The sequence below is a fragment of the Zingiber officinale genome, chromosome 2B (assembly GCF_018446385.1).
Source record: "Zingiber officinale cultivar Zhangliang chromosome 2B, Zo_v1.1, whole genome shotgun sequence".
NCBI lineage: Eukaryota > Viridiplantae > Streptophyta > Magnoliopsida > Zingiberales > Zingiberaceae > Zingiber > Zingiber officinale.
The window spans coordinates 141,453,009-141,477,939 of record NC_055989.1 but is presented as its reverse complement, the minus strand read 5'-3'; the positions used below and the strand labels follow the sequence as shown (position 1 = coordinate 141,477,939).

The window sequence follows — 24,931 nt, the reverse complement described above, 5'->3', positions numbered from 1 at the left end:
GTGAGATGCATAGGACTATTGCTTGGACTTAAGATACTTAAATCAGTGCATCAACACAAGTCTGGATGAAAAATACCAGAATCACAGTGATTAAGTTAAGTGATCCACTTTAGTCAAACACTAACTGGATACATTAACTTAACTTGACTAACCAAGTGAACATTGCTATCTTCTGATAATTAGTTAGTAACAAATGGTTAGACATTTAAGGATATATTTTTTATATGAATATTTTTAAATATAACAGGCTCATGGGGAGGAAATTTGAAAATGATTTTCAAAATAGTTTATTTCCTTACCTATTGCAAATATCACTTTTAAAATTGCTTTGTTTTGTAAAATAATTTTAAAAATACCTTTCAAATCCTTACTCGGTAAAAATTCTTATTTTTTAAACAAGTGTTTTTCCACTTTTGAAAAATTTATCTTTGAAAATACTTACAAAACTCTTTACAAAATTTTAAAAGAAGCTTTAAACGATTAAAATATTAAAATATACTTTTCAAACAAACTATCTTTTTAACAAATCTTTTTGAATCTATTTTTCTTACAAAATTTATTTGTACAAAATGCTTTTGTTTTGCAAAGTCAAAATGTTGAAAACTATTTAAATGGATTCTACTACTTTCAAACTTATTTTATTTAGTAAAATGTCTTTGACAACACTTTAACTTATTTTACAATATTCGTGCAACATATTTTAAGTATTTTAAAAACTATCTTGTAAAACAATTTCTAAAACTTCTTTCATAATTTAAGTTTTACAAAAAAAGTTTGATTTAGAAACTTTCAACATTTTAAATTATCAACGTTTTAGTCATTTTCAATGTTTTAGAAATTTTCAACATTTTGAAAACCCTTTTGAACAATTTGAAAATTTCTTTAACTCCTTCCTCCTATCAAACCTATAGATTTGTGTTGGAAAATTTCACTAAAGTTTTATTACAATCTACTATACTTATCGATATTGTTTTTGATGAATGTCAAAAGGGGAGGATAAGGGTTAGTAAGAAAAAGAATAAAAGGAACTAAAATTTAAATTGAACCCAAAAATGATCATGTCTTTACTATTTCACTCCTACATATCTTTTTTTTTAACTCTAACCCAGATTGTCATTACATTAAAAAGAGAGAGATTGTTGGTGTAATTTGTACTAACAGTCTAATTCAGATTTTGATGAATGACAAGTGAGTTAAGTTAGATGTTGTTGTGATCTAATACATTTACCGAGTGTGCAGGGTTGACTAACTTGATAGGAAGTCCAGTCAAGATGTTCGATTCCTGATTGGCAATGTTTGATTCTCGATTGGAAGAAAGTCCATTCAGGATGTTCGATTCCCGATTGGCAGTCAAAATGTTCGATTCCTAATTGGAAGGAAGTCTAGTCAGGATGTTTGATTCCCGATTGACAGTTGGGATGTTCGATTCCTGATTGACTGAAGTCTGGATGTGTGATTCCTGAAGGAAAACCAGGATGTTCAAATCCTAAAGTCCGGATGTGTGATTCCAGAAGGAAGATCGGGATGTTTGATTCCCGATGGACTCACTCAACACTGGGTAAGTGAAGATAAATCACTGGAGGAGAGTGAGTAAGTGAGGACACATCCTGGTTAAGGGGACAGTAGCGTCGATCCAATTCAGGTGCATTTCGAAAATCTAGATTGAGACTCGGACTAGATCCTGATCTGAAGGATATAGTCTAAGTCATAAATTAATTATATTAATATTGTGCTAACTTTATTTTATGGATTAAATATTATCGTGTTGGACTAACCTAACTTGCAGGACAAAAGGAGCAAAAAGGCCTCGGGTGAACAGTACCCGAGAGACCTTCAATCATTGGAAGGTGTCTTCGTACTGTTCATGAAGGTGTCTTCCAAGGGATAAAATTCAGACTTCGTCACAGATAAGGAGCATTGAGTTCAAGATTTTACACTCTAGAGGCACTTTCGAGACTATGGAAGACGCCTTCCATACCCTATGAAAGACTGTCTCGACAAACATTCAACATCAACTTCTGTACGAGCTCCTACGTGCTAGATTGACCTTTCGACCGCTTCAGCTTTCTGCTACTGCTCTGCTATGACTCAACTATGCCCAATTGCTGCCGAGAAGTTGTCCAAACACCTAGTTCAAGCTGACTATCCATAAAAGTGTTTGGTAACAAAACTTAATTACTGTACATACTTTCTGCAAATGGAAAGTGTAGTCTATTATACTCTTCCAATTCTTCTGTACTCGATCCCCTCTTCCGATGGTTCCGGAAGAGACTTTTAGTGGATTATCCATCGATAGATTCATGAGACCTAGGTCATGGAGTAGGAGTCGTCGAAGACTCCGAACCAAGTAAAATCGCTTGCATTCAAGTTTCTTATTTTTACTCTCTTTTTTCTTTTTTGTTCTTATTTCCGCTGCATGTTCTTTATTTTTAACTTAGATTTTTTTTTTTTTGAAAACCATATGATTCACCCCTCCTCTTATGTGTGTCTTGATCCAACAGATTCTTTACTTGGTAGTGCACGTCCCTTTGACTGACCTAGTATACAGTTGTCACTATTTTCAACTTTGATATCATCTTATCTCATGTTGTATTCGAGTTGCCATATATTTCTCCTAATACTTGTACTTCTATCTATTTTTAAATATATTTTGATTACCATTATTTAATTTTAGGAGTCGTACATATTCTTCTTCTAGTGATATTATGCTTGAGATGTATATCTAATACTACTAACCTATATTCGATAGTTAAATTTTCTTCAGGAATGATTTTATAAGCTTTACAAATTTTCTATCACTCTTCCTATGTAAAATACGGCACCCAAATAATAAATAAATAATAAGGTTAATGAGCAAATAATCCTATTGGAATTTTTATGAATTTTTAGAAATTTTCTGGGAATTAATTGGAACTCGTATGAGGTACGTTAAGGGGATTAATTATTAGATCAAGAAAAAATCTGTTTAAGTTACCCGATTTAAACGAGGAAATCTTTAATTTTCTTAAATATTTTCTTTTTCCTTTTCCTTAAAAGCTTTCCCGTGCCCTAGCCTTAGACGGCGATCCTGTTCCTCCCCGAGCCCTCACCTCCTCCGCCGAGCTCCTTTCTCCCGACCTCCTTCCCCTCAGCCCTTTCTCGTGCCGAGTCCTCACAAGCCACCTCCTCCCTCACGATACTCTTCTCCACCGCCGCTGCCTCCTCCGTGCCACCTCTTGACCCAGTCGATGCTGACCCATTGCCCTAGCCGCCGCACAAGCAGAGAGAAGGAACCACGATCACCCCTTCGCGCCGACTGCCTGCAGCCGCGGGTCATTGTCGGAGAAGAAGATGCTCCATCTCCTCTTCCTCCTTGAGTCGCACGCTGCCCGGTCTCCTTTTCTCTCCCAAGCCGCACCGCCGAGCCAAGGCAGCCGACCCCTCTTCCTCCCGTGGAGGTATGCCCTAACTGATCCGGCAAGTAGTTCCTTCATAGATAGGTATGGATGGGTAGGCTAGCAGTGAGGTTTGGGTGCTAATTTTGTATCCGTGCAAGGTTTTTGCTTGATTTCTAAATGGGTTTTGAAAGATTTTGTTTGGGTTCAGTGGACATCTTTGTTCCTTTGTTTGGGTTTGATTCTTCGAAATGGATTTAGTGTTGGCAGACTCGGTATATTGTTTGATCTCGAATTTTAACGATGATTGGTAGGAAGTATTCTGTTTAGTTTGCTGAAGGTTCTGTGGGATTGTTTGATTCAGGTAACATATATCTTTTGTTAAATTTAATTCAGTGAGGATTAGTTCTTCAACTAATAGGGGATTAGTAGATGTGTAGATAAGTAAAGGATTAATTAATTTATGATGTAGGGTTGATGTAGATGATTACATGATCATTTATAGGATTATGAGATTAGTATTATGATTTGTTATGATCGATTGTTAGCTAAATTGATATTATGATTAATAGAATCACTAAGTTGATGTGGTGATTTAATTGGGTGGATTTCCATATATGGATCAATTGCTGAAAGGGTGATTAATAGAAGTTTTCATGATCGATATAAAAGACCATTGGATTGATTATGAGATGTGGAGTGTTTCAGAAAGAGGTGAGGATTCATGGATGAGTTGGATTAGGGTTTTTCCCTAATTAAGTTGAGTTTCGGTTTAGCTAATGTTGTTTATGAAATTAAGCTAAATTGTACATCACGTGATTTGCAGGACGTTGATTGAAGATGGTGGATACGATCTCTATTTTAAAGGCGGGTACTTCTTGCTTTGTTTTCTTTTAGTACTTTGATCTTAGTGCACGAATTATTTTGGATAAGGACTGTTTACCTTGACTCCACTCTTACTTTCCTACGCTTGATACTTCCACGCAATCTTTGAGAAATTCGTTTCCATATCTATACGGTCTCTTTTGTTGTCATGATCGGTAGCAGATACTAGATACCATGTTTGTATGCTTTGACTGTTGCTTATTTATGTACGATATTGAGCATGCTGGCTTCATGTAGCATACCCATTTCTGCTTATATATATATGATGACTGTTGCATTGTTCGCATCATGTCATTGCATGCATGCCGCATCCTCGGCCACTCGAGAGAGTGGTAGCTGGAGTTGATGTTGCTTGTCCTGTCGTGCCGCACTTGGCCACTCGTGTGAGTGGTAGCTGGAGTACGAGCAGCGGGGACCCCCTTCGCTGTGTAGCTAGTTAGCTACTCAGCACCTGTCCATCCGGTCACTCGCGGGAGTGGCGGCCTTTGGGTGGTACAGTTGTCATTGATTCGGTCTCTCGACCATACAGGGCTCATGGTGCGGAGAGGTGGGCGGGGTGACCATCCGTGCATACGCTGTTATTATGCCTGCTTTGGCTGATGCTATTTACGTATGTTATTATTGCTTACTTATGCTGATGTGGTATATTTATGCTGTCGTTGCTTCTTGTTGTTGTTCACTTATGCTGATATGCTGTCTTATGTGGAGATATGCTCTCGTTGTAGGCGAATAGACCTTGGTGTATTTATTGGAAATGTTTATATGTCTGACACATTACCTCTATAGTTACGAGCAGTATTGTAGCAGATTAGTATCATTCTTGACCTTCTATATCTAGCCTAGGATATGGTTCCAGGTATGAGCATTGATTATGGTTTCATTTTGTATATGCTACTTCCCTTATGAGACTGTATTCCTTTTGGGTATTCTTTATTGGTTGATTATGTTCATGCACTATCTTTTCTATACCCGCTGAGTTCCAATACTCACCACCCCGTAAAATGATTTTCTTTCGCCAGGTAACAGATAGATGAGTCATGGATGCTTGGAGAGATGCCAGCTGCCAATCCTGGGTCCCGCGTCATATTCGAAAATTGATTTTGGTTCTGTTTCTCTTTACTTGCATTTCGTATTCGTTGGATTTGGTGTAGTGAGAACTAGGTTTTGATACTTGTGGTGTGGACTTGGTATTTGTGATGTTTTGATAACTTTGCAATTTGTGGGTTTTCTCTTCGTTTTCTTTCCGCTGTGCTTATTTTGTTTTTTTTTGTCCAGCCAAGTAGGCTGAGTATATTAACTGCGTGGTTGTGTTGTTTCCATTTTCTATAGTATATATATTCCAGCCGAGTGTGGCTGATGTATATTTTGTATGTAGTAATATTTTATATTGTCCGCCGTACAAGGGAGGTGCTGCCGAAATTTCTTCCGACAGGGACTCTTCTAGGGCGTGACATCCTAACCATAAGATAGCCAATTTAAGAATTATTATTCTCATTTTTGAACTTGACTAAGTGTTTTTCTCTTTTATTAAAAAATATATTAGTTAGTATAAGGTCACATACTATTGAAAAATTCAATATAGTTTTTTCTTTTTCATTTCTTGTTCCAAATCCTATCATATTTGTCATTTTTTACTCCTACATGTCTATTTAGATCTCCTCCTATTAAAATTATTTCAGTTAGTGGAATATTTTATAATACCTCATTAGATCATTCCAAAATCTATATTCGGTGTGTTTATCTAATTTTATTTGAGGTGTATATATATATTAATTACATTAATAATTTCTTTCACCGCCACTATCTTGAGAGCTATTATCCTATCATTCTTTCTAACTACTCTGATTACTTTGTCATTTAGCGAACTATTGACGACAATACCTACTTCATTTCTTATTTTATTTCTTCTTATATACTACAATTTAAAACTCAAATTCTCTATTATCTTTACTTTTTTTTCAACCCATTTTGTCTCTTGTACATACAAAATATTAACTCTTCTCATAATCATCATATTGACTACCTCCAGTATTTTACCAAAGTTCCTATATTCTATGTTTTAAATCTTGGACTATTAATTTTTCATATAATATTTATTATTATCCAACGTATGGTGTGAGAACTCTTATATATTTAACACTATACTTAAGTTTTCATAAAGATGTAGTGGTCCTTGCTGATAAGTTACATGGAGATGTAACAATCTTGCAACACAAACTCTGCATATTTAGTACTATATCTAAGTTCTCATGGAGATGTAGTGGTTCATTAAACATTTATCTAAAAGTCCACACTGACTGACAACTTAATGCATAATCTTCACCCTTTTTTAACCGGAGCAAAAATGCCCTATTTTTTTTAAACAATTTTAAAAATATAAGTGGAGAAAATTTTTTTTTTTAGCCAAAACTATTAAAGAAAAATTCTAAGAATACATTTATTTTCTCAAATTGACTTTACAACAACAACCAAACCTTATCCCACTATGTGGGGTCGACTATATAGATTTTTTTACGCCATTGAATTCTATCTTCTACTATATTATCATTTATACTTAAATACATTTTATATTATTTTATTATCGCTAACCAAGTCTTTTTTTGATCTTCCTATTCCTTATTTGATATGTGTGTTTGTTATAATTTACATCACTTAACTGGAGCATTTATTAGTCATCTAAGTATATGTCTGTACTATCTTAAACATATCTTCTCGGAGTTTTCCCTCAATAGATGCAACTTTGACTTTCTTTCTAATGCTCTCATTTCTTATTCTATTCATCCTTGTATATCCACACATTCATCTTAACATCCTCATCTCTGTAACTCCATCTTTTGCTCATGTGCTCGAGTTATAGCCTAATATTCAACTTCATATAACATAACAGGTCTAATTATGGTTTTGTAAAACTTTCCTTTAAGTTTTAGAAGTACTTTAGTGTCACTTTAAATACTCAACACTTTCCTTCATTTCAACCATCCTGTTTATATCTATGTAAAGCATCTCTCTCAATCCCGTCCATCGTTTTACAAAAATGATCCTAAATATTTAAATCTTTCAGTTCCGAACAATTCATCATTTTCTATCTTAACAATTATCTCATTACGTCAAATATTACTAAATTTAAATTCTATATTCTATCTTTATTCTACTAAGCCTAAAACTTTTTCCTTCTAGTGTTTCTCGATAAGATTATAGTTTACCATGTACTCCTTCACGTGTTTCATCTACCAAAATAATATTATCTGCAAACAACATGCAACACGGTACCGTGCCTTGAATGTGTGCAGTGATTTCGTCTATAATTAGTGTAAAAAGATAAAAACTTAGAGCTGATCCTTGATGTAACTATATTTTTATTGGAAATGCTTTAATTACTCCGCCTGAAATCTTTACTCTAGTTGTTATATTCTCATGTATATTCTTAATTAGTTCAATATACGTTACTATAACACCTCTCTTTTCTAGAATTCTCCATATAATTTCTCTTAGGTCTCTATCATAAGCTTTTTCTAAGTCAATGAATACCGTGTGTAGATCTTGTTTCTATTCCTGATATTTTTCAATTAGTTGTATAAGAAGTAACTTCTATTGTCGACCTTCTAAGCATGAACCCAAATTAATTTTCGATTACCGTGGCCCCCTTTCTTAATTTATTTTCTATTATTTTTTCCCAAAGTTTCATGGTATGATTCATTAGTTTAATACCTCTATAGTTTGCACAATTTTGTATATCTCTCTTATTCTTATATAAGGAAACTAGAGTACTTACCCTCCATTAATTAGACATTTTTTTTTATTTTCAATATCATATTAAATAATTTTATAAGTCATTCAATACATTATTTCCCTAAGCACTTCCATACATCGATCGTAATATCATATGGTCTAACGACTTTTCTATTGTACATCCCATTTAAAGCTTGTTCTACTTCTGAAGTCTAAATTTTATAATAAAAAATTAAATTTCCATACTTATTGGACCTACTTAAATTACCTAAGTTAAGTTGATCATCTAAACATTCATTAAAAAGTTGATGAAAATACCTCTTCCACCACTCTCTTATTTATCCATCGTTTACTAGTACCCTATTACATTCATTTTTAATACATTTTATTTGGATAAGATATCTTGTCTTCCTTTCTCTCACTTTAACTATTATATAAATATCTCTTTCTCTTTCTTTTGAATCCAATTTTAGATATAATCATTCAAAAGTTCTATTATATGCTTCATTCACTACTTTTTAACCTTTTTCTTGACTATTATATATATATATATATATATATATATATATATATATATATATATATATAATTTTTCTTCACTTTTACAAATATATAATTCTTTATAAACTATTTATTTTTCCTTCGCTTTCTCTTGTACTTTCTTATTCCACCGTCAAGATTCTTTACTTAGTGGTACATGTCCATTTGACTCACTGAGTACACTTTTAGCTACTATTTTCAACTTTGATATCATCTTATCCCATGTTGTATTAGAGTCACTATATATTTCATCTAATACTTGTACTCCTACTTTCTCCTTAAATGTATTTTGCTTTATATCCTTTAACTTTCACTACTTAATTCTAGAAGTTGTATATATTTTCTTTCTATTAATACTATGCTTGAGGCATATATCAAACACTACTAATCAATATTGGGTAGTTAAACTTTCTCCAGGGATGACTTTCCAATCTTTACAAATCTTTCTATCCTTCTTCTTAACCATAAAAAAGTCAATTTGCGATTAATTATTCCCACTTTTGAACATGACAGAGTGTTCTTCTTGTTGGACTCCAGTTGGCCGGTTAGAAGGGGGGGGTTGAATAGCGCTGCACAAATTACAAAAGAAACTCTTCTCGGACAATTAACTTAAATAACGAACACTTGCAAAAGATAACTAAATAAACAGAAAAGAAAGAAACTCCGGAATTTTACTTGATTACAACCGGGGAGATTGTTAATCCAAGGAAATGAATCACACTACTTTCTCCTTCAGGCGGAGAAGCCTCTTTACAGCAATTTACGCATAAAAATGAAGAAGCTAAACAAAGTGGAAATCGTATACAAGTGTTGCTCAGTAATTCTTGTTGTTGTTTAGCTTCTGGACCAAGGCTGTATTTATAGCCTTGGTCGGGGCACCTGTAAGGGTTCCAGACGTCTAGAAGGGGATACAATTTTATCTCCTTCGCAACGGTCAACATCCACGTCGACTGAGGATAAAAAGAGGTTCCGGACGCCCAGACCCTTAAAGTCAACAAGGTTGACTTTTTTCGGTCTGGGCTCTCTGCTCCAGTGCTGCTCATCTCGGTCTGGGTCTTCTGCTCCAGCTCCGTTCGCTTGGGTGATTTCGGCCAACCGAAATAAGGCTCACCCGAACCCAATTTCGGCCTTCTCCTCGAGCAGGTTTCCACTCTGGTTTCTTGTCCCTCGAACGTCGAGCACGTTCTTCTCGTCCACCCGTGTACTCTTTCACAGCTCTTCCGTCCCTCGATGCACCGAGCCCGTCGGCTCCCTTCCCGTGCCATCATTCTCGCTAGCCGCGTATTCTACTCGACTTCCTGTGCTCCTAAGCTCCTGCACACTTAGACACAGGGATAAAAAATCAACATGACCTAACTTAACTTGTTTGATCACATCAAAACAATCTTGGGGTTCCAACACTTCTCTTTTCTTAAAAATGTATTGGTTAATATAAGATCATATGCTATCACAAAATATAATATAGTTCTCTCTTCTTTATTTCTCGTTCTAAATCCATAACCCCCATATACCCTCTCATATTCCTCATTTTTCACTCCGACATTCCATTTAGATAACCTTATATTAAAATCATTTCATTTGGTGAAATATATTATAATACTTCATCTAAGTCGTCCTAAAATATTAATTTGGTAGCTTCATCTAATTCTACTTGCGGTACATATACGTTAAGTATATGTTCATAGTTTGTATCGCTACTATTATCTTAAAGGGTATAATTCTATCCCTTTTTCTAATTACTCATACATCTTCATCCTTTAACAAACTATCGTCAACAATATCCACTCAATTTCTTACTTTACTCTTTCTTGTGTATCATAATTTAAAATCTGAGTTCTCTATCATATTTGTCTTCTCCCCTATTTATTTTGTCTCTTATACACACAAAATATTAATTTTTCTCCTAATCATAGTATTTACTACTTCCATTGATTTACTAGTGAGGGTTCCTATATTTTATATTCTAAATCTTAGACTATTAGTTTTCTTATCATATTTTTTTTATCAAACCTAAGATGTGAGAACTCTTGCATATTTAATACTACATCCAAGTTCTTATGAAAATGTAGCGGTCCTTGACGATACGTTATAGTTTGATCATGTAATGTGAACTCCTGTATATTTAGCACTACACCCAAGTTCTGGAGATGTAACGGTTCTCACTGAGAGGTTATAGTTGAATCCTGCAACGTATTTCTTTTGGGAAACAACCAGTATTAATATAATAATTTAATGAATCCATTCATTTAATATTTATTATCATTTTAACGTTAGTTGATAATGAAATATAATTCCTCTCCTTTATCTAGATCTGGGACCAACTGGTTCATCATGGATGGAAAATACATTTATTTTCTTAAATTGACTTAACTATATAAAAATATATTATGTACTAATATCTCAAATCGACTTTATTGTATACAAATATATTATGTACTAATAATAGTTTTGATCACAAATATTGTCTGTACTAATAATAGTATGGACCAAAATTATATTAAGATGAAAGATTAAAAAAATTAAAATTAAAATTTTATTAGGAACGAATTTTGTGAAGATTCCGAGAACCTTACAAAGCATCTCTACTTAAGTAAAAAAAAAAAAACCTTCATAGAAATTTTTTTTTTTTTTAAAAAATCACTATCTTAAGGACCTCTTAATAAATATAAATACATAACTGTTAGATATACACATGTTAAGTAGATGATGGGATAAATTTTTTAAAGAGACATCACCGATTAGAGATTTAGATCGACACACCTCCTCTATGGTGAGCACAAATCAAATGAATTCTTATCTCTATTTTAAAAATTTTAAAAAAATATTTTAAATTTTAAGATGCAACGGTAATTTTATTACTTTATTATTAAAAAAAATCTAAATTCTAAAATAGCTCTTACAAAAATAGGATAAAATTGTGTACAATGAATCCTTTCATAAAATCACGCATGACGATAACTTCATGCATCGAACTATTTTTTAGAAGAAAAACCTTCACGCAACAATAAAATTATTACTTTGTGATAAAAAAAAATTATAAATTCGAATCTTGAAAATAATCTTTTATAAAAATAAGATAAAATTACATATAATAGATCTTTTACTAGGACCCCATATGATGAAAGGGGTACCTTGGCACAACGATAAAGTTATTGTCATGTGATCGAAAGGTCATGAGTTCAAATCTTGAAAACAATCTCTTACAAAAAGTAGAGTAAGACTGCGTACAATGAATCCTTCTCCGGGATCCCGTATGACGAAAATTTTGTACACCGGGCTATTTTTTTTTTTACTAGGACCCCATATGATGGAAGCTTTTGGTATCGGATTATCCTTTTTATATTTTATATTTTAAAATAGTCTGTTCAAGAAAAAAGTAAAAAAATTGGAGTAATTGTCTGCCTAAAAATTATAATATAAATATAAATATAAATTGCCACTAAAAGGTGAATGCCATAGATCATTGCTTAAGCTAAGTGAAAACTTAAAAAACTGATATACAAGCAATGAATATATTAGAGTTGTCTACCAAAAGATTCAACTACGTACACATACTAAAGACTGCAAAAATACATGGCATCGGTCATAAACCAAAAAAAAATACAGATGGTTGCAAAATCTAAAAAGCATGATACATGTATCAAGACGATGCTGTTCGGGGCAGATCAGAACTTCAGAATTGGGAAACAACAAAGAAAGAAACCTAAACAAAGTCTTACAGAGCCGGTCAACCCGCTGAACAAGACAATCTTCAGGTTGAGTCCTTGAGGAGAACGTACAATACACGCAGCCGAGATCCTATAAAAACTGCAGGGGAAAAAAAATCAGACATCATCGGCTGTGTTTGTATCGAATGAGGAAGCTGTTATTCTCTCAATATTTCTAATGCTAATACTAACTCAGATAATTGGAAAACTGTAAACTTTATACATACACCAGAGATCTATCGACTTACTTTTCTTCTCTTGGGAATACTGAAAAACATACATCATGGCAAAACAAGTTAATGCATCAAACTAAGCCTTTTCTCTTACTTTCTTCTGATACTAGTTTAGCAAGTTATTTAACAGTTTCTTCTGATACTTTCTTCTGATACTATCAGTTATTTAACAGTTTCAACATCATGAACCACAGATTTCTTGTTTTATTCTAATCAATGCCAATTAGTGGAAAACTTAACATTGATCTTCCCCAAGTTGATCACCTACACTAGTTTAGCAAGTTTTCCAAGGAGAATCAGAAGGATTAAGTTTTTAGGTTTCTGATACATACATGGGAGCTATACTGCAGAATGCAGATTAGTAGCAATCAAAAAGATCTAATGCCTTAAAAAAAAAACTGTTTTGAGCTACTAGGAGGCCTAATAAGTTAGTAGACAATTATGCCATAACTGAGAAGTGCATTCCCTATTTTCATTATTTTGGAACCAAGAAATAGGGAAAAAAAATTCAACATTAGTATACTGTACCTAATATATCCATGAGGACTAGAGGAAGGCTTCACAAGTTGCCTTGTTGTGGCCTGCTATTTTGCACCTGCTGCAGAGTCGAATAGCAGTGTTAATCTTGTTGGGATTAAATCTCTTTCTCCTTGGCCTTCCTGGTGGACGGCGGGTAGGAGGGAATGAACTAGTGCCAGAAAAGAAATCTATGCTTTCAATATTTGGTACTGCACGGACAGACTCTGAATAGGTCAATTGGTAGCAGTCAATTCTGAAATATCTTGAACAATAGTCATAAACATCTTTTTCAACCCGGATAAAGGCTGCAACAGCATGCAGACAAGGAAGACCAGAAATCTGCCACCTCTTGCAAGTGCATTCCCAACTTCCAATGTTAACGACAAATATAGCATTTCCACGAACCTCAAACACAGTGTCGGAGGAGCATAATACATTTAGCTTCCGAGCCTTTAACATCTCCTTTTGCAACTTTTGCTCCATAGTTGGTGTTAAGGGGCCTGCCCATGTATTGCATGCTGCACGCCTTTCTTCTATGACCTCTCCTAACTTGCTGATTATTGCATCAAACATATGAACTACTGATGATTCTCTCTTTGCAGGTATCCAATTCATAAATGAATCAACAATGTTTGATGATAAATGATCATATCTAAAACCCTTGAAAATGGCATCTGACCAGTTTTCAGGCTTAGTAGCCAGAATCCACTCAGCAGCTTCTGCTGAAAAATTTCTTATGCTCTCAATAGAAGCATTAAAATCCTCAATGCTGCAGGCTTGGGCAGCACGAGTAAAATCTCCAATCATTGCATCCTTCACTTGAGAAGACCATGGACCCTTCCTCAGTTCATTCTTAAATTCTTCTAAAAGGTGATGCAAACAATAACAGTGATGACTATTATCCTCGAATACTCGGAGTATGGCTCCATCCAAACCCTTCTGCCTGTTTGACACAAAGGTAATTGTGCGAGAGGTCGTTACAGCACACTTCAACTGGAATAGAAACCAAAACCAACTATCATAATTCTCATCCTCCACTACTGCAAAGGCAACAGGAAAGACTGCATCATTTCCATCAACTGTTGCAGCAACCAATAACTTGTGTTGATTGGTTGCTTTCAAGGGAATCCTATCAAGAAAAAGAAGAGGGCGACAACCATGCTCAAAGCCATGAAGGGAAGCGTGAAATGACACAAAAAAATGACGGAACTTCGTATCAAGTGAAGCAGATAGCAAGGCAACACTGTTTGGGTTGGTCTCCAATATTTTTTCAGCAAACCAAGGTAGTTGGTTGTACGTCTCTTTCATAGAATCGAAAAGCTCCTTCTGTGCTACTTCTCTTCCTCGCCAAACCTGAGAGTAGGTTAAATTAACACCAAAATCTTCATATATCTCTCTTACAAGATCTTTGGGCTTGCACTGTGGGCTGCAATGCAACTTTTCCTTGATAATTTTGGTGAGCCACTGGCGTGTTGCCTTTCGTTGACCATTTCCACCATTGCAGGTGTGGACATTTGTCATTTTTTTGATGACGAACTTCAACTTATTTGATGTTTCCGAAGCATGAATGCGCCATGGACAAGTGTCTTCAGCACATCTTACAGTAACTCTACTGGATTCATTCTTAACAAATTTATATGCAAACCCTTTACCAATAGCATAATTACACAATTGAGATCGAAAGTCCTTGGCATTATCAAATTCTTGTCCAACTCCACTTATGATAGTGTCCCAGTGGGAGCTTGAATTAATAGGTCTGACATCTTCAGTAGTGACTAGAGATGTAAAAAGAGGTGTACTTGGATCAACCAAGATGTTCCCAGTTGCCCTAGAAATCACACTTAATCAGAAATAACAATGATTTTCATTTATAATTCATTTACCTATACTTTATATATTCACTCAGGGTAAGTACCTTTCATCAACCATATCAATATTCATTATCCTTTGCCTGGAATCGTCCAGAGAAGCAGTGGGGGTAACAAATGGAATTAGAAAGCCGTCATCAGCATTTGCCCTAAATGATTGTTGCCAATAAAAATAACAATATATCATCAGAAGTTGCACTTGCAATGGATCATATCAATTGCATTAAAGAACACAAGATCCAAAAAGAAGTTACATACTTTGTAAAACTTACGAAGCAATATGCTATTAGGTACTTTTAACAAGAAGGTAAATAAAAGTTAAAGATGGAATTCAACAAATAATGTGGAGAACATTTTCTGTGAACTAATCGATGAAATAACTAGTGATGGATTGTAGATATAGATGCTTCAAATGAAACATCTATGGTCATTCATTATCCTTTCCAACTTAATATACAAATGTATCTATGTTAACTAGAATTTCTCACACAATAAGGTCCAATTTCAATCAAGTTAACATTTAATCACCTCGTTAAAAACCAACACAGTTGTACATGTGTCAACTTCTAGAATTAAACACATTTTTTTTTTAATGGTTTTACCATGTTTTAAAATTTTAACATGTTCCTTTTGGTGTTTTCATATTGAATTACTTGGCATATCATCAAAAACAGGAAATAGAAGTGAAGGTAAGTTGAAGAGAATATAAGGTGAGAACTTTATCAACCACAAACAAGTCATATGTGATAAATAAATAATTTAATTATTATTAGTGATATAGTTTTGCAAAGATCTCAACTGATGGAAAAGAATTATTTAGTCAACACTAAATAGTTGAGAGATACTGATTCACAGTTTGATGATGATGAGGCAAAATTATAAAAGAAACAAGGAGACTAATGAAGATGCATGCAATAACGAGGGTAAATGATAATTAATCCTAATTATAAATTGCAAGCATTAAAAGGAGAAGATATGCAAAAAAAATTCATAAAATCAAATAGCCGAACTTCTAAAACCCACAAAGGTAAGTTTACCTGTGATCGTCGTTTTCAATTAGTTGCTTTTGGAGATTGTTGCCAATATTTCCAGATGCACTGGGTATAACATTTGGGTCACCGGGTTGAAAAACATTGACATATGTTTTAGTTATCCTGAAGAAGCAAAAGCCTTATAGGGTATTCAATTCAATATATATTTTAACTGAACAAGTCATGAGAAATTCATAGTAGCATTATTTAACCTTTTTCGTTTTCCATCTTGAGCATTTGCAGCAGTGCCAATGTTTGAGGTTCCAGAATCAGCTACAATCATTCTACATGAAGACTATCTCTTGTGAGTTCAAATCATGTTTGAAGTGCTGACCAATTAGTCAGCATGGTATTCTCTTCAGTAAATTCTGTAAGATATACCTGTTCTCAACCTTGTTTATGATATAAACCTCAGCAGTCAAAACATTAGAAGTAAAATCAATCATCCGAGCTAAATCCTTGTTATTAGACACTGTGATAAGTGTTTTAGTGTTGCCCGGGAGAAAATATTTGATGGACATATTGTTTACATCAACATTGAACACACTAGTAAGTTCAAACTTAAAAGCATCAAAGCTCATGCCATGAGCTACTTCAAGTGCATGAGCTTCTCCACCAGAATATGTCATAGATCCATCACTATTATTGACAAATTCACCACCATATTGACAAATAGCCACTATTCTTTGCTGCTCTTCCATGCTGTTCTCTATCCACCTACATGTTAACGCACACCAAACATCAGACAAACTAAAAGAAATAAATAATGTATACCATGGCTGTAGAAACCAACACAAACAAACATAATACCGAAGGTTCCCATATGAGATTCGGTTGATGTCAAAAAAGAACCATCACTAGTAATAGCATGGAGAGCCGCAGAAATAGCTCAGTTCCAACATACTAATCTAGCATCCAGGACCAGTGCAGGCAAATCAAGGATCTTCAAATGAAACTATAACAGAGTCACAACAATACTTGAGCAGTGAAATCAGCATCACCATAACAAAATAAATAATTGTGCCACTGAATTTAGCAGGCCTTGTTTGTTTCAGATTTTTTTAAAAGAAATTTAAGCATAAAACTTAAAAGCTAAAAAAGTATAAAACAAATATTGAACACTGATATTTTGTGAAAGGTACCCTTTTGATTTTCTATAGTCACTTCAATGATAGATAAATAGGACAAAATTCATGGAAAGCTAAGACTAACTCCATGCACCCTTCCCGGTTGGAAAAGTAGAGGGATCGAGAATGAAAAGCAAAGAAAATGTATTTTCTAAGGGTAATAAAAGAAAAGGCTAGGCTTTCAATATGGTGCACAATATTTTTATTATCTGACAACTCCAGTCACAAATCATTTTTCTGAAATCATCATCCAAACTAAGTCAAGCCCGATAAGGTCTTCCCAATCCAATAAATAGAAAACAAATAATAGAAGTTTGCCTCAGAGCAGTAGATTTATCGATTTCGCGTTCACAAACAATGAGCAGGTGGTAATCAAGAAGGAAGCCATTACTGTGAATCCATTACACGAATAGAAACAGAGAGATAGAGAGAAAACCTGGACGCGGAGGGAATCCGGCCGGAGAAGCAGCGACGGCGGCGGCAGCTTGGGTGGGGGAATTTGGAAGATGTCCGAAAGAAAGGGGGCTTAGGGCAAAGATCATCATCGGGGGTATGTTTTTATTTCTTTTGCATTTATCACCTCCTCATGGGCATATGTGTAAATACGCATCACGCAGAGGGTGAAAAGGCAATTTGCCTGCGCACCCGTAAATATATTACGAATTCGAAATTGAGGCCAACCGAACCCGTTTACTATTAGTTTTCAAAAACCAACCCGATTTCTTTTGAATTGCCCCAAAGTGGACTGTAATTAAAACTTTACGTTGGAATACATTCTTCCATTTTATTTATTTTTCACAAAAAAATTTAATAGCTGTTTCATCTGATAAAAAAATTAGAAACAAATTTTCAGTTGTATACATTATTTATCTTTTAAGAAACAACTGAAATATCAAAAGTTTCTGTATCTGTTTGATAAAAGGAATATGGAAAAAGTGGCATATTTGTAAGAAACCATTCAGTTTATTCATATTGAGAAATTAAGTCTTTTAACTTTTTTTTAAAATCTTTTTCAGTTGAAAATAATTAAGTTTAATAAACAACAAAATTATAATATTGAAAAATGATGGAGGGAAAGGTAAAAAAGAGGGTTGCCCGAACTGGATCTCTCTTTCTTCGTCGCTTCTCTTCGCTTCGTCTCCCCATCTCTCTGCTGCTTGCTCCGTCTTACTGAACCATGGCGCTCTCGCTGGGATCCTCCTCCTCCCTCTCCCTCGCAAGCCCCTTTTCGGCTCTTCCCGGTCAAGCCGCTAAACCTCCCTCCATCAGTAGCAGGTCTGTTTTCTTTTCTCTTACCAGTAGTTGGCCGACTCCACCACAATCCCATTGTGTTTTCTTCCTTGTGCAGTGCAGCAGGCAAGATTTTTCTCAACACCAAGAGTATTGAGGTAAAGCAAATGCACATGTACGCTATGCGTTTCCAGATTGTGTGCATTTCAATCTGCATCCTAGGTTTTAAGTTCGTGGGCAAGGAAGGAATCGGTAAAAGAGTGAAAAGCAAGTAATTTACTTGCGTTGAGACTAGAGTGATTGGTTATCTTCCTTTGGTTACTTTACTCTGATTCTATTCTCATGCAAATATAGATGCGTGATGAACATTATCTAGAAGACTGCTAAAGTAATTATGGACTCGTATGTTTAGATTTTGGATAGTGGCTAATTGTCAGTTCAAATTCTTCATACAGTTGTTAAAGTTTAGGATACTATTCAGTTTGGGGATAAACACAAATTTTTTTCAACTCTTTTTTTGAGACCAAATAACTTCTTTAAGGATACTAATGCAGTTTTTAGGAGTAATACCAAGCTTAACTAATTGTCTCAAAGCTAAGTTTTTATCTTGACTGGTGATTCACCTGAAGGTGTATTAAGATATGATTTTACAATGTCGATCCTTTAGCCTACTGAAATTATAAGACATGTAGGAGCTTGACTGATTGATAGTTGCCTAGAGTGAAAAGTTACTGTCAGGAAACAAAATCGCTTGCATGCCCATTGATCAACAGGAAAAATGGTTCAAAGACATCTTGAGAGTTACATTCTTCATCAGATCATAGAATCAAAGACTTTCTAATACATTACTGATGATTGAACTATTTGAGTTGAGGTTTCATCTAACATCTCAATGATGAGTTGCAGAAATATTGGTTTATTTGTCTGAACCTAGGATTAATTCCTGAAGCTGTTTTAATTGAGAATGTTGTGTTCAAACAAGAATGATCCATTTTTCTTGATTCAAAAAAACCATTGCAAAAGCATTTGTAATTCTTCTTTTTCATTAGCTTACATGGGAAGGCACTTTGTAAACCTTGATGTTGATTGTTCCTACAGAAGAAACATTTACGTCAGTTTCAAAAAGCTACCAAGGTACTCTCATACTATGGCCTGACAAGCCCTCCGTATAAGCTGGTAAGATAGGAGTTTAATAGTAATATCCTCCATAAATCATACTTAAATCATGTACTGCAAACTTAGCTTTCTTGTGTTGGTACTTTTGAGCCTATTGTGATTTCTATTTGATGCTAGGATGCGCTGGAGCCTTACATAAGCAGGAGGACCCTGGAACTACATTGGGGCAGTATTCATCGAGGATATGTAGATAGCCTGAACAAGCAACTTGCCAAGAGCACCTTGTATGGATGCACAATGGAGGAATTGATCAAAACCACATTCAACAATGGCAACCCACTACCCGAGTATAATAATGCTGCTGAGGTAATTCTTGCAATTCTACTTAAAAATTTTATGTGATACTTATCATATAAGATTATTTTGCTCTTCCATTTCATAATTTTTTAATATCTTTCGTTAAGAAAAATATATATTCCACATCTTGCAAAAGGAATATTACATGGACATATAGCATGGTTTTAATTATTGAATTGTGCTCCCTCGTATGCCAGAAGCCATGAAATGGCCAATACACGAGCAAATGGTTGGAACTTCATGTCACCGAGTACCTTCCCCTGCGAGGAGATTTGAATCATTGAGTGTCTTCCGCGAGAAACTCCAAGTTGTTCGCATATCAAAAACAGTGTCAATCATGTCACAAGCGTTCTCTTCCTCTAAATCGTGTTGTGAGCACCCTCCTTTGCACCAAAACTCTAGTTTTTCCCTTCCTCCTCTAATGTTGGTTTGTGAGAGTGATGCCAATACTAATAAAAAAGGGCAACCCGGTGCACGAAGCTCCCACTATGCGGGGTCCCGGGGAAGGATCCATTGTACGCAGCCTTACCTTGCTTTTTGCACGAAGCTCCCACATACCAATACTAATCATGTCTTAATTCTTTAATACTTTCAAGGTTCATAAACCTTTCATTCCAGCATTGTTCTTTCCCATGATACTTCATCTCGTTGCAATTTGTGGTCTACTAAATTGTATTCAATTTCAGAATGGATGGAGCAAATACTTGATCTCTAACTCACTGTTTCAGTTTTCATGCATATATAGACATGAACCACACAAGCTGTAGAGGCATCACTTAACAAATTACATATGTTTGCAAGCCAGCATATATTGTACTTTGGTTTTATCCTTGGATCTGATATTATACAGATATGGAACCATGATTTCTTCTGGGAATCTATGCAACCTAATGGCGGGAAATTGCCCTGGGGAGGTCTACTTCAGCAAATTGAAAAGGACTTTGGCTCGTTTTCTAACTTCAGAGATGAGTTTGTACAAACAGCAATAACATTTTTTGGATCTGGTTGGGTGTGGCTTGTCTGTGAGTTGATTCTTTATATTTAGTTCCTGCTCCATTCACCTCCCTTCTGTTATGTATCTATATGTTGTTAGTTCTTATGTGCACACTATCTAGGAAAGTTAAAATGAAAGCTTGTATGTTGTTGTCACTAATCTTTAATGTTTAATTGCATGCTTAGCAGATTTGTTGGTAAGAAAGAATTATTCTTCACCGAGTTGTGTCATGCTTATGAGTCTTTCTGAAGAAGCTATACTAGTCTTTTAAATCAATTGTTGTGTTCATGCTTTCTCAAATCTTCATTTTGGTTATCTAATCACCTTCTAGTACAACAATTGAAGTGTTGAAAAGGAAGAACCCAATTGTAAGGACCCAAATTTGTAATTTATTGCACGCATATTCCCATTTAGATGAGTTGGGGAAATGGAAGTGGAGAAACTTGAACATTTTGCCTTGGATCATATTCAGCATTAGATATGTTTTTTTAGAAAAGGAAAACATATTCAGAAACTTAAATGCACTCAGAAGGACCCTTGGAACGACTGCTATTTCATTCAGAATGACAAGAAAATATTTTTTACTTTGGGTAAAAAAAGTCTGTCTTTATTTAAAGCTTGAATGAGGAAAAGTGAGTTGAATTCCCCTTTTATGCAGTGAAAACTAATGAAAAAAAGCTCTCCATAGTTAAAACATCAAATGCAGTCTGTCCTCTTGTTTGGGGTGATATTGTAAGTTAAACTTCTACTGCTTATTTCTTGCAAAATGTTTCTTCATATTAAGAACAGTTCCTCTTTGTCTTTCCAGCCAATCATCAACCTGGACATGTGGGAGGTAATCATCTGAATAATCTGCCTTTTTAAAATTTCACTGCATCATGTTTGAAGCAACAGACTGATAATCCTTTTATTTTTTACTCATGGCAGCATTCATACTACTTGGACTACAAGGTATTGCAAATCGGTTCTGCTAACTAATTTTATATCACTAAATTCAGACATTTCTTGCTTTCATCGATGTGTAATTTGATGGATACTTTGAGCAGGATGACATAAGCAAATATGTTAACAATTTCATGGATCATCTTATTTCGTGGCATTCGGCCACTGGCCGTATAGTTCGTGCAGAGGCTTTTGTGAATCTCGGGGAACCAAAAATTCCAGTTGCATGAGAAGCTGGAGTTCTTTATCCTTGCAATGGATTTCACTACCTGCGCAACTGAAATCTACAGGTAAGATTTCTCACTTCTAATCTTTTATTTGGACTTTGGAATTTGCAAAATCTTTTTTCTCTTTGAAAAATATGAACTTCTTTGTGTTATACAACACTCTCACTTCCAGCTAGCAAAAGGCAAAAGCCATCACAAGATTTAATATTGGAAGTTAAATCTCTGTACAAATATATAATACAACATCTTGCTCTTCCAGATTATTCAGGAACTAAGTCTGATGATTTCAAACACAAAAATGTTGTTAGGAACTGTAGAATCAAGAGTATGTGCTGGGTTTATTAGTGCTTCACCTAAAGGAGCAATCTGCATGAGATAGGCCAAATTAACAAAGTTCATGCTATGCCCGATCACAAGTGAGCGCACATGCTACCTGACCCCTGAGGAAGCTGCATTTATGGAAGTTGAGATCGGTGGAACTACACATGATGCCTATGGAAACACAGGTCGATGCAACCATACACAATCAGATTGTAGACAGTCAAGCCTTCATTGTAGGATATGGACACAGTGTAGGTTGTGGAGGTTTGATTTCTGAGAAGTGACAACTGGTTATTGTGAAGGGAACCTGATTGTGTTCCATCGTGTGAGCAAATAGTCATGAACTAAATCATAGAAGATAAATGGGACTGCAATAGGTTCGGGTGATGAGTTTAGTGGTCTATATCACACTCAGGAAGGTATGAAGAGTTTTCCTTTCTTTAAGTCAATATAGCTTTAACTATTTATTTTGCCATGAATGTGATGTTATATATAGGTTAGAAAAAAGCAGGGCAAGCATCATCCAGTGCAAACATCTACACCTAGGATGCAAGATATAAAGTTCCCTTAAAACAGTTCGATCTCCTTCCTATTTCTCTTTGGACAGAAGGTAGGACAAAGAATAAATGAAGTGAGGCCTACCAATACTCTCAATCATTGGAAGGTTCACTCCCTACTTTCTCCTCCCATAACCCACAACTTTTGGACTCAATATCAAGCCCAAACACTTGACAACTTGGTTCAAAGCCAACTTTGATGAGAGGTTGCAGAACCCACTTGAGAGTAAGCCATATGGTTTGGATGATGATGAGTGAAGTTGGAGGGTATTTAATATTTATAGAATCATCTAAGAAAATTTTTAACCTTTTTTTTTTTTGTGAATTTAAGAGGTATTTTCTTCAAAAAATTTCAGGTTGATTTGGTAATGCTGTTGGGTTGTGTTGTGCTTGTGTCTTGGCACGACTATGCAAAGTTGTGTTATGGAAGGGCCAAACCTTTTGACACTTCCACGCACAACGGAGTTCTTCCATAAGCTTCTGAGCGTAAGAGCTATAAGCATTGTTCCTGTAGAATGTGGTGACCAAGTCACTGGAGGAGACCACACGATCATAGGCAATGCTATGCCACATCACAATGGAGTCGATATCTAGACACAATCTGATTACAGATAGTTGATTCTTCATGGAGGAAGACATGGGCAGTCAAGGTTATTAAGGATATGATTCTCGAGAAGCCATGGCTCATGATCAAACAAGGATATGTTTCAATATTGCATGAATTTTGTAGGAATCACGATCTAAATCGCTGTGGAGAAGTGTGGCCTCGATGGGTTTCAGTGACATTATTGTGGACCCAAATTGCACCCGGGAAGTCCATGTCATTGGAAGCAACTCTTAGAATACTTTTCCCAATATTTCCATGACTATGATGCTACAACACAAAAATCAGCCACAGGCAAGGACTGTCATCATTTAGTAAAAACAATTATACTATATGCCTCGTGGTGTGAGTTCCCTCAAGTTAGTTCTTCAATCACTTTCTCCTCTTCCACTCCAGTCATGTCAATCATCAGTCAGAAAGTTTCCTCCTAGATTATCCTCATAAGCTATCCACCCTCTACTTAATCTCAAACCAAGCACCTTACAAGAATCCTCCGTGAAGACAATGCCTGAGCTCAGAGTCAGGAGATGGATCACTTTTTTGATCTAGGGGATGTGTCACTTGTATTTGCGGTCGGATCGTGATCGCGATTCAGCCGCAAATGGTTGCGATCCTTTCTTGGGTTCATCGTCCCTATCAGGTTATAGTTTTTGTTCGGAGCGGACGGTCGGAGGCCGCCCGGAGGACATTCTCGCTCGGCGCCCAGTAACCTGGCCACTTATCCACCACCGGAGGCCTCCGGGTGGCCTCCGGCCGTTCGCTTCCGAACAAAAACTATAATCTGGTAGGGACTGTGAATCCAAAAAGGGATCGCAACAATTTGCGGTCGGATCGCGGCCACGATCCGATCGCAAATACGAGTGGTACATCTTCCGGATTATAAAAAAGTGATCCAGGGGATCTGTGCTCCTGAGCTCATACACTCACCACATTGGTAATCTTAAAGGTAATTTTTTGGAATGGTTGGATACGAGTCCATTCACACTGATTCCAGCCAAATTATTTACAGCCCACTGCACATCTAAAACATATTACCTGAACAATACAGCTGCTTCTCCCACATCAAATGACTATATGAGCTAATATTGCCTTTGCTATTTTTCAATTCTTCCAGGAATGCATCTCATGCTTAATTGGTGAGGTACATTCGGATCCTAATTTAAGCAGAGGGCATGCAGAAGGAAGTCATGAAGCTTGGGATCCATGTTCAGTACACTGGTTTTGCGCTTGAGAAATGAAATATGTGTGGAATTTTTAGCTTGTGTTTCATCTTGTATGACAGAATTGATATTGTTGGAACTGGTTGTCCCAAGGTAGTAGAGCTAATGAATTAAAGAAGTAAAGTAATGCTTGTGGCAGTGGTTTTGGCTTTATGTTGATTCAATTCAGAGGCAACTGTTGCCATTAGGAGTGAGCATTCGGTTAAAATCGAACCGATCGAATCGAATAAATCGAAAATTGAATAAACCGAATTTCTTTTCAACCGATCGAATCGACCGAACTGATAAAGATATCGGTTAATTTGGTTTTCGACTGAATTAATCGAATTAACTGAATTTGAAAATCTTAT

At 35.5% G+C, this 24,931-nt stretch overlaps 2 protein-coding genes across 6 annotated transcripts; one reads left to right on the top strand and one right to left on the bottom strand.

The window, feature by feature from the left end:
• Positions 1-12,031: 12,031 nt before the first annotated feature.
• On the bottom strand, positions 12,032-17,606 carry LOC122047481. 4 transcript variants are annotated; one of them, XM_042608814.1, is made up of 8 exons: positions 17,450-17,606; positions 16,697-16,841; positions 16,268-16,603; positions 16,099-16,170; positions 15,893-16,009; positions 14,903-15,004; positions 12,997-14,827; positions 12,032-12,335 (listed from the first exon to the last, which is right to left on the bottom strand). In XM_042608814.1, exons 3-7 carry the CDS (start codon positions 16,585-16,587, stop codon positions 13,015-13,017), a joined length of 2,424 nt encoding a protein of 807 aa, XP_042464748.1. In that variant the 5' UTR covers positions 16,588-16,603; positions 16,697-16,841; positions 17,450-17,606; the 3' UTR covers positions 12,032-12,335; positions 12,997-13,014. The 4 variants fall into 4 exon arrangements, with proteins under 4 accessions (XP_042464748.1, XP_042464750.1, XP_042464751.1 ...); XM_042608816.1 differs by having other exon boundaries at positions 16,697-16,829; XM_042608817.1 differs by having other exon boundaries at positions 12,997-14,815; positions 17,450-17,602.
• A 479-nt stretch (positions 17,607-18,085) lies between these two features.
• LOC122047483 (superoxide dismutase [Fe] 2, chloroplastic-like) lies at positions 18,086-24,719 on the top strand. Of its 2 annotated transcripts, none has more exons than XM_042608820.1 (10): positions 18,086-18,288; positions 18,362-18,401; positions 19,342-19,419; positions 19,537-19,725; positions 20,567-20,738; positions 21,369-21,442; positions 21,519-21,545; positions 21,638-21,661; positions 21,757-21,942; positions 22,139-24,463. In XM_042608820.1, exons 1-9 carry the CDS (start codon positions 18,191-18,193, stop codon positions 21,880-21,882), a joined length of 828 nt encoding a protein of 275 aa, XP_042464754.1. In that variant the 5' UTR covers positions 18,086-18,190; the 3' UTR covers positions 21,883-21,942; positions 22,139-24,463. The 2 variants fall into 2 exon arrangements, with proteins under 2 accessions (XP_042464754.1, XP_042464752.1); XM_042608818.1 differs by lacking the exon at positions 22,139-24,463 and adding an exon at positions 24,476-24,719 and having other exon boundaries at positions 18,087-18,288.
• Positions 24,720-24,931: the final 212 nt, after the last annotated feature.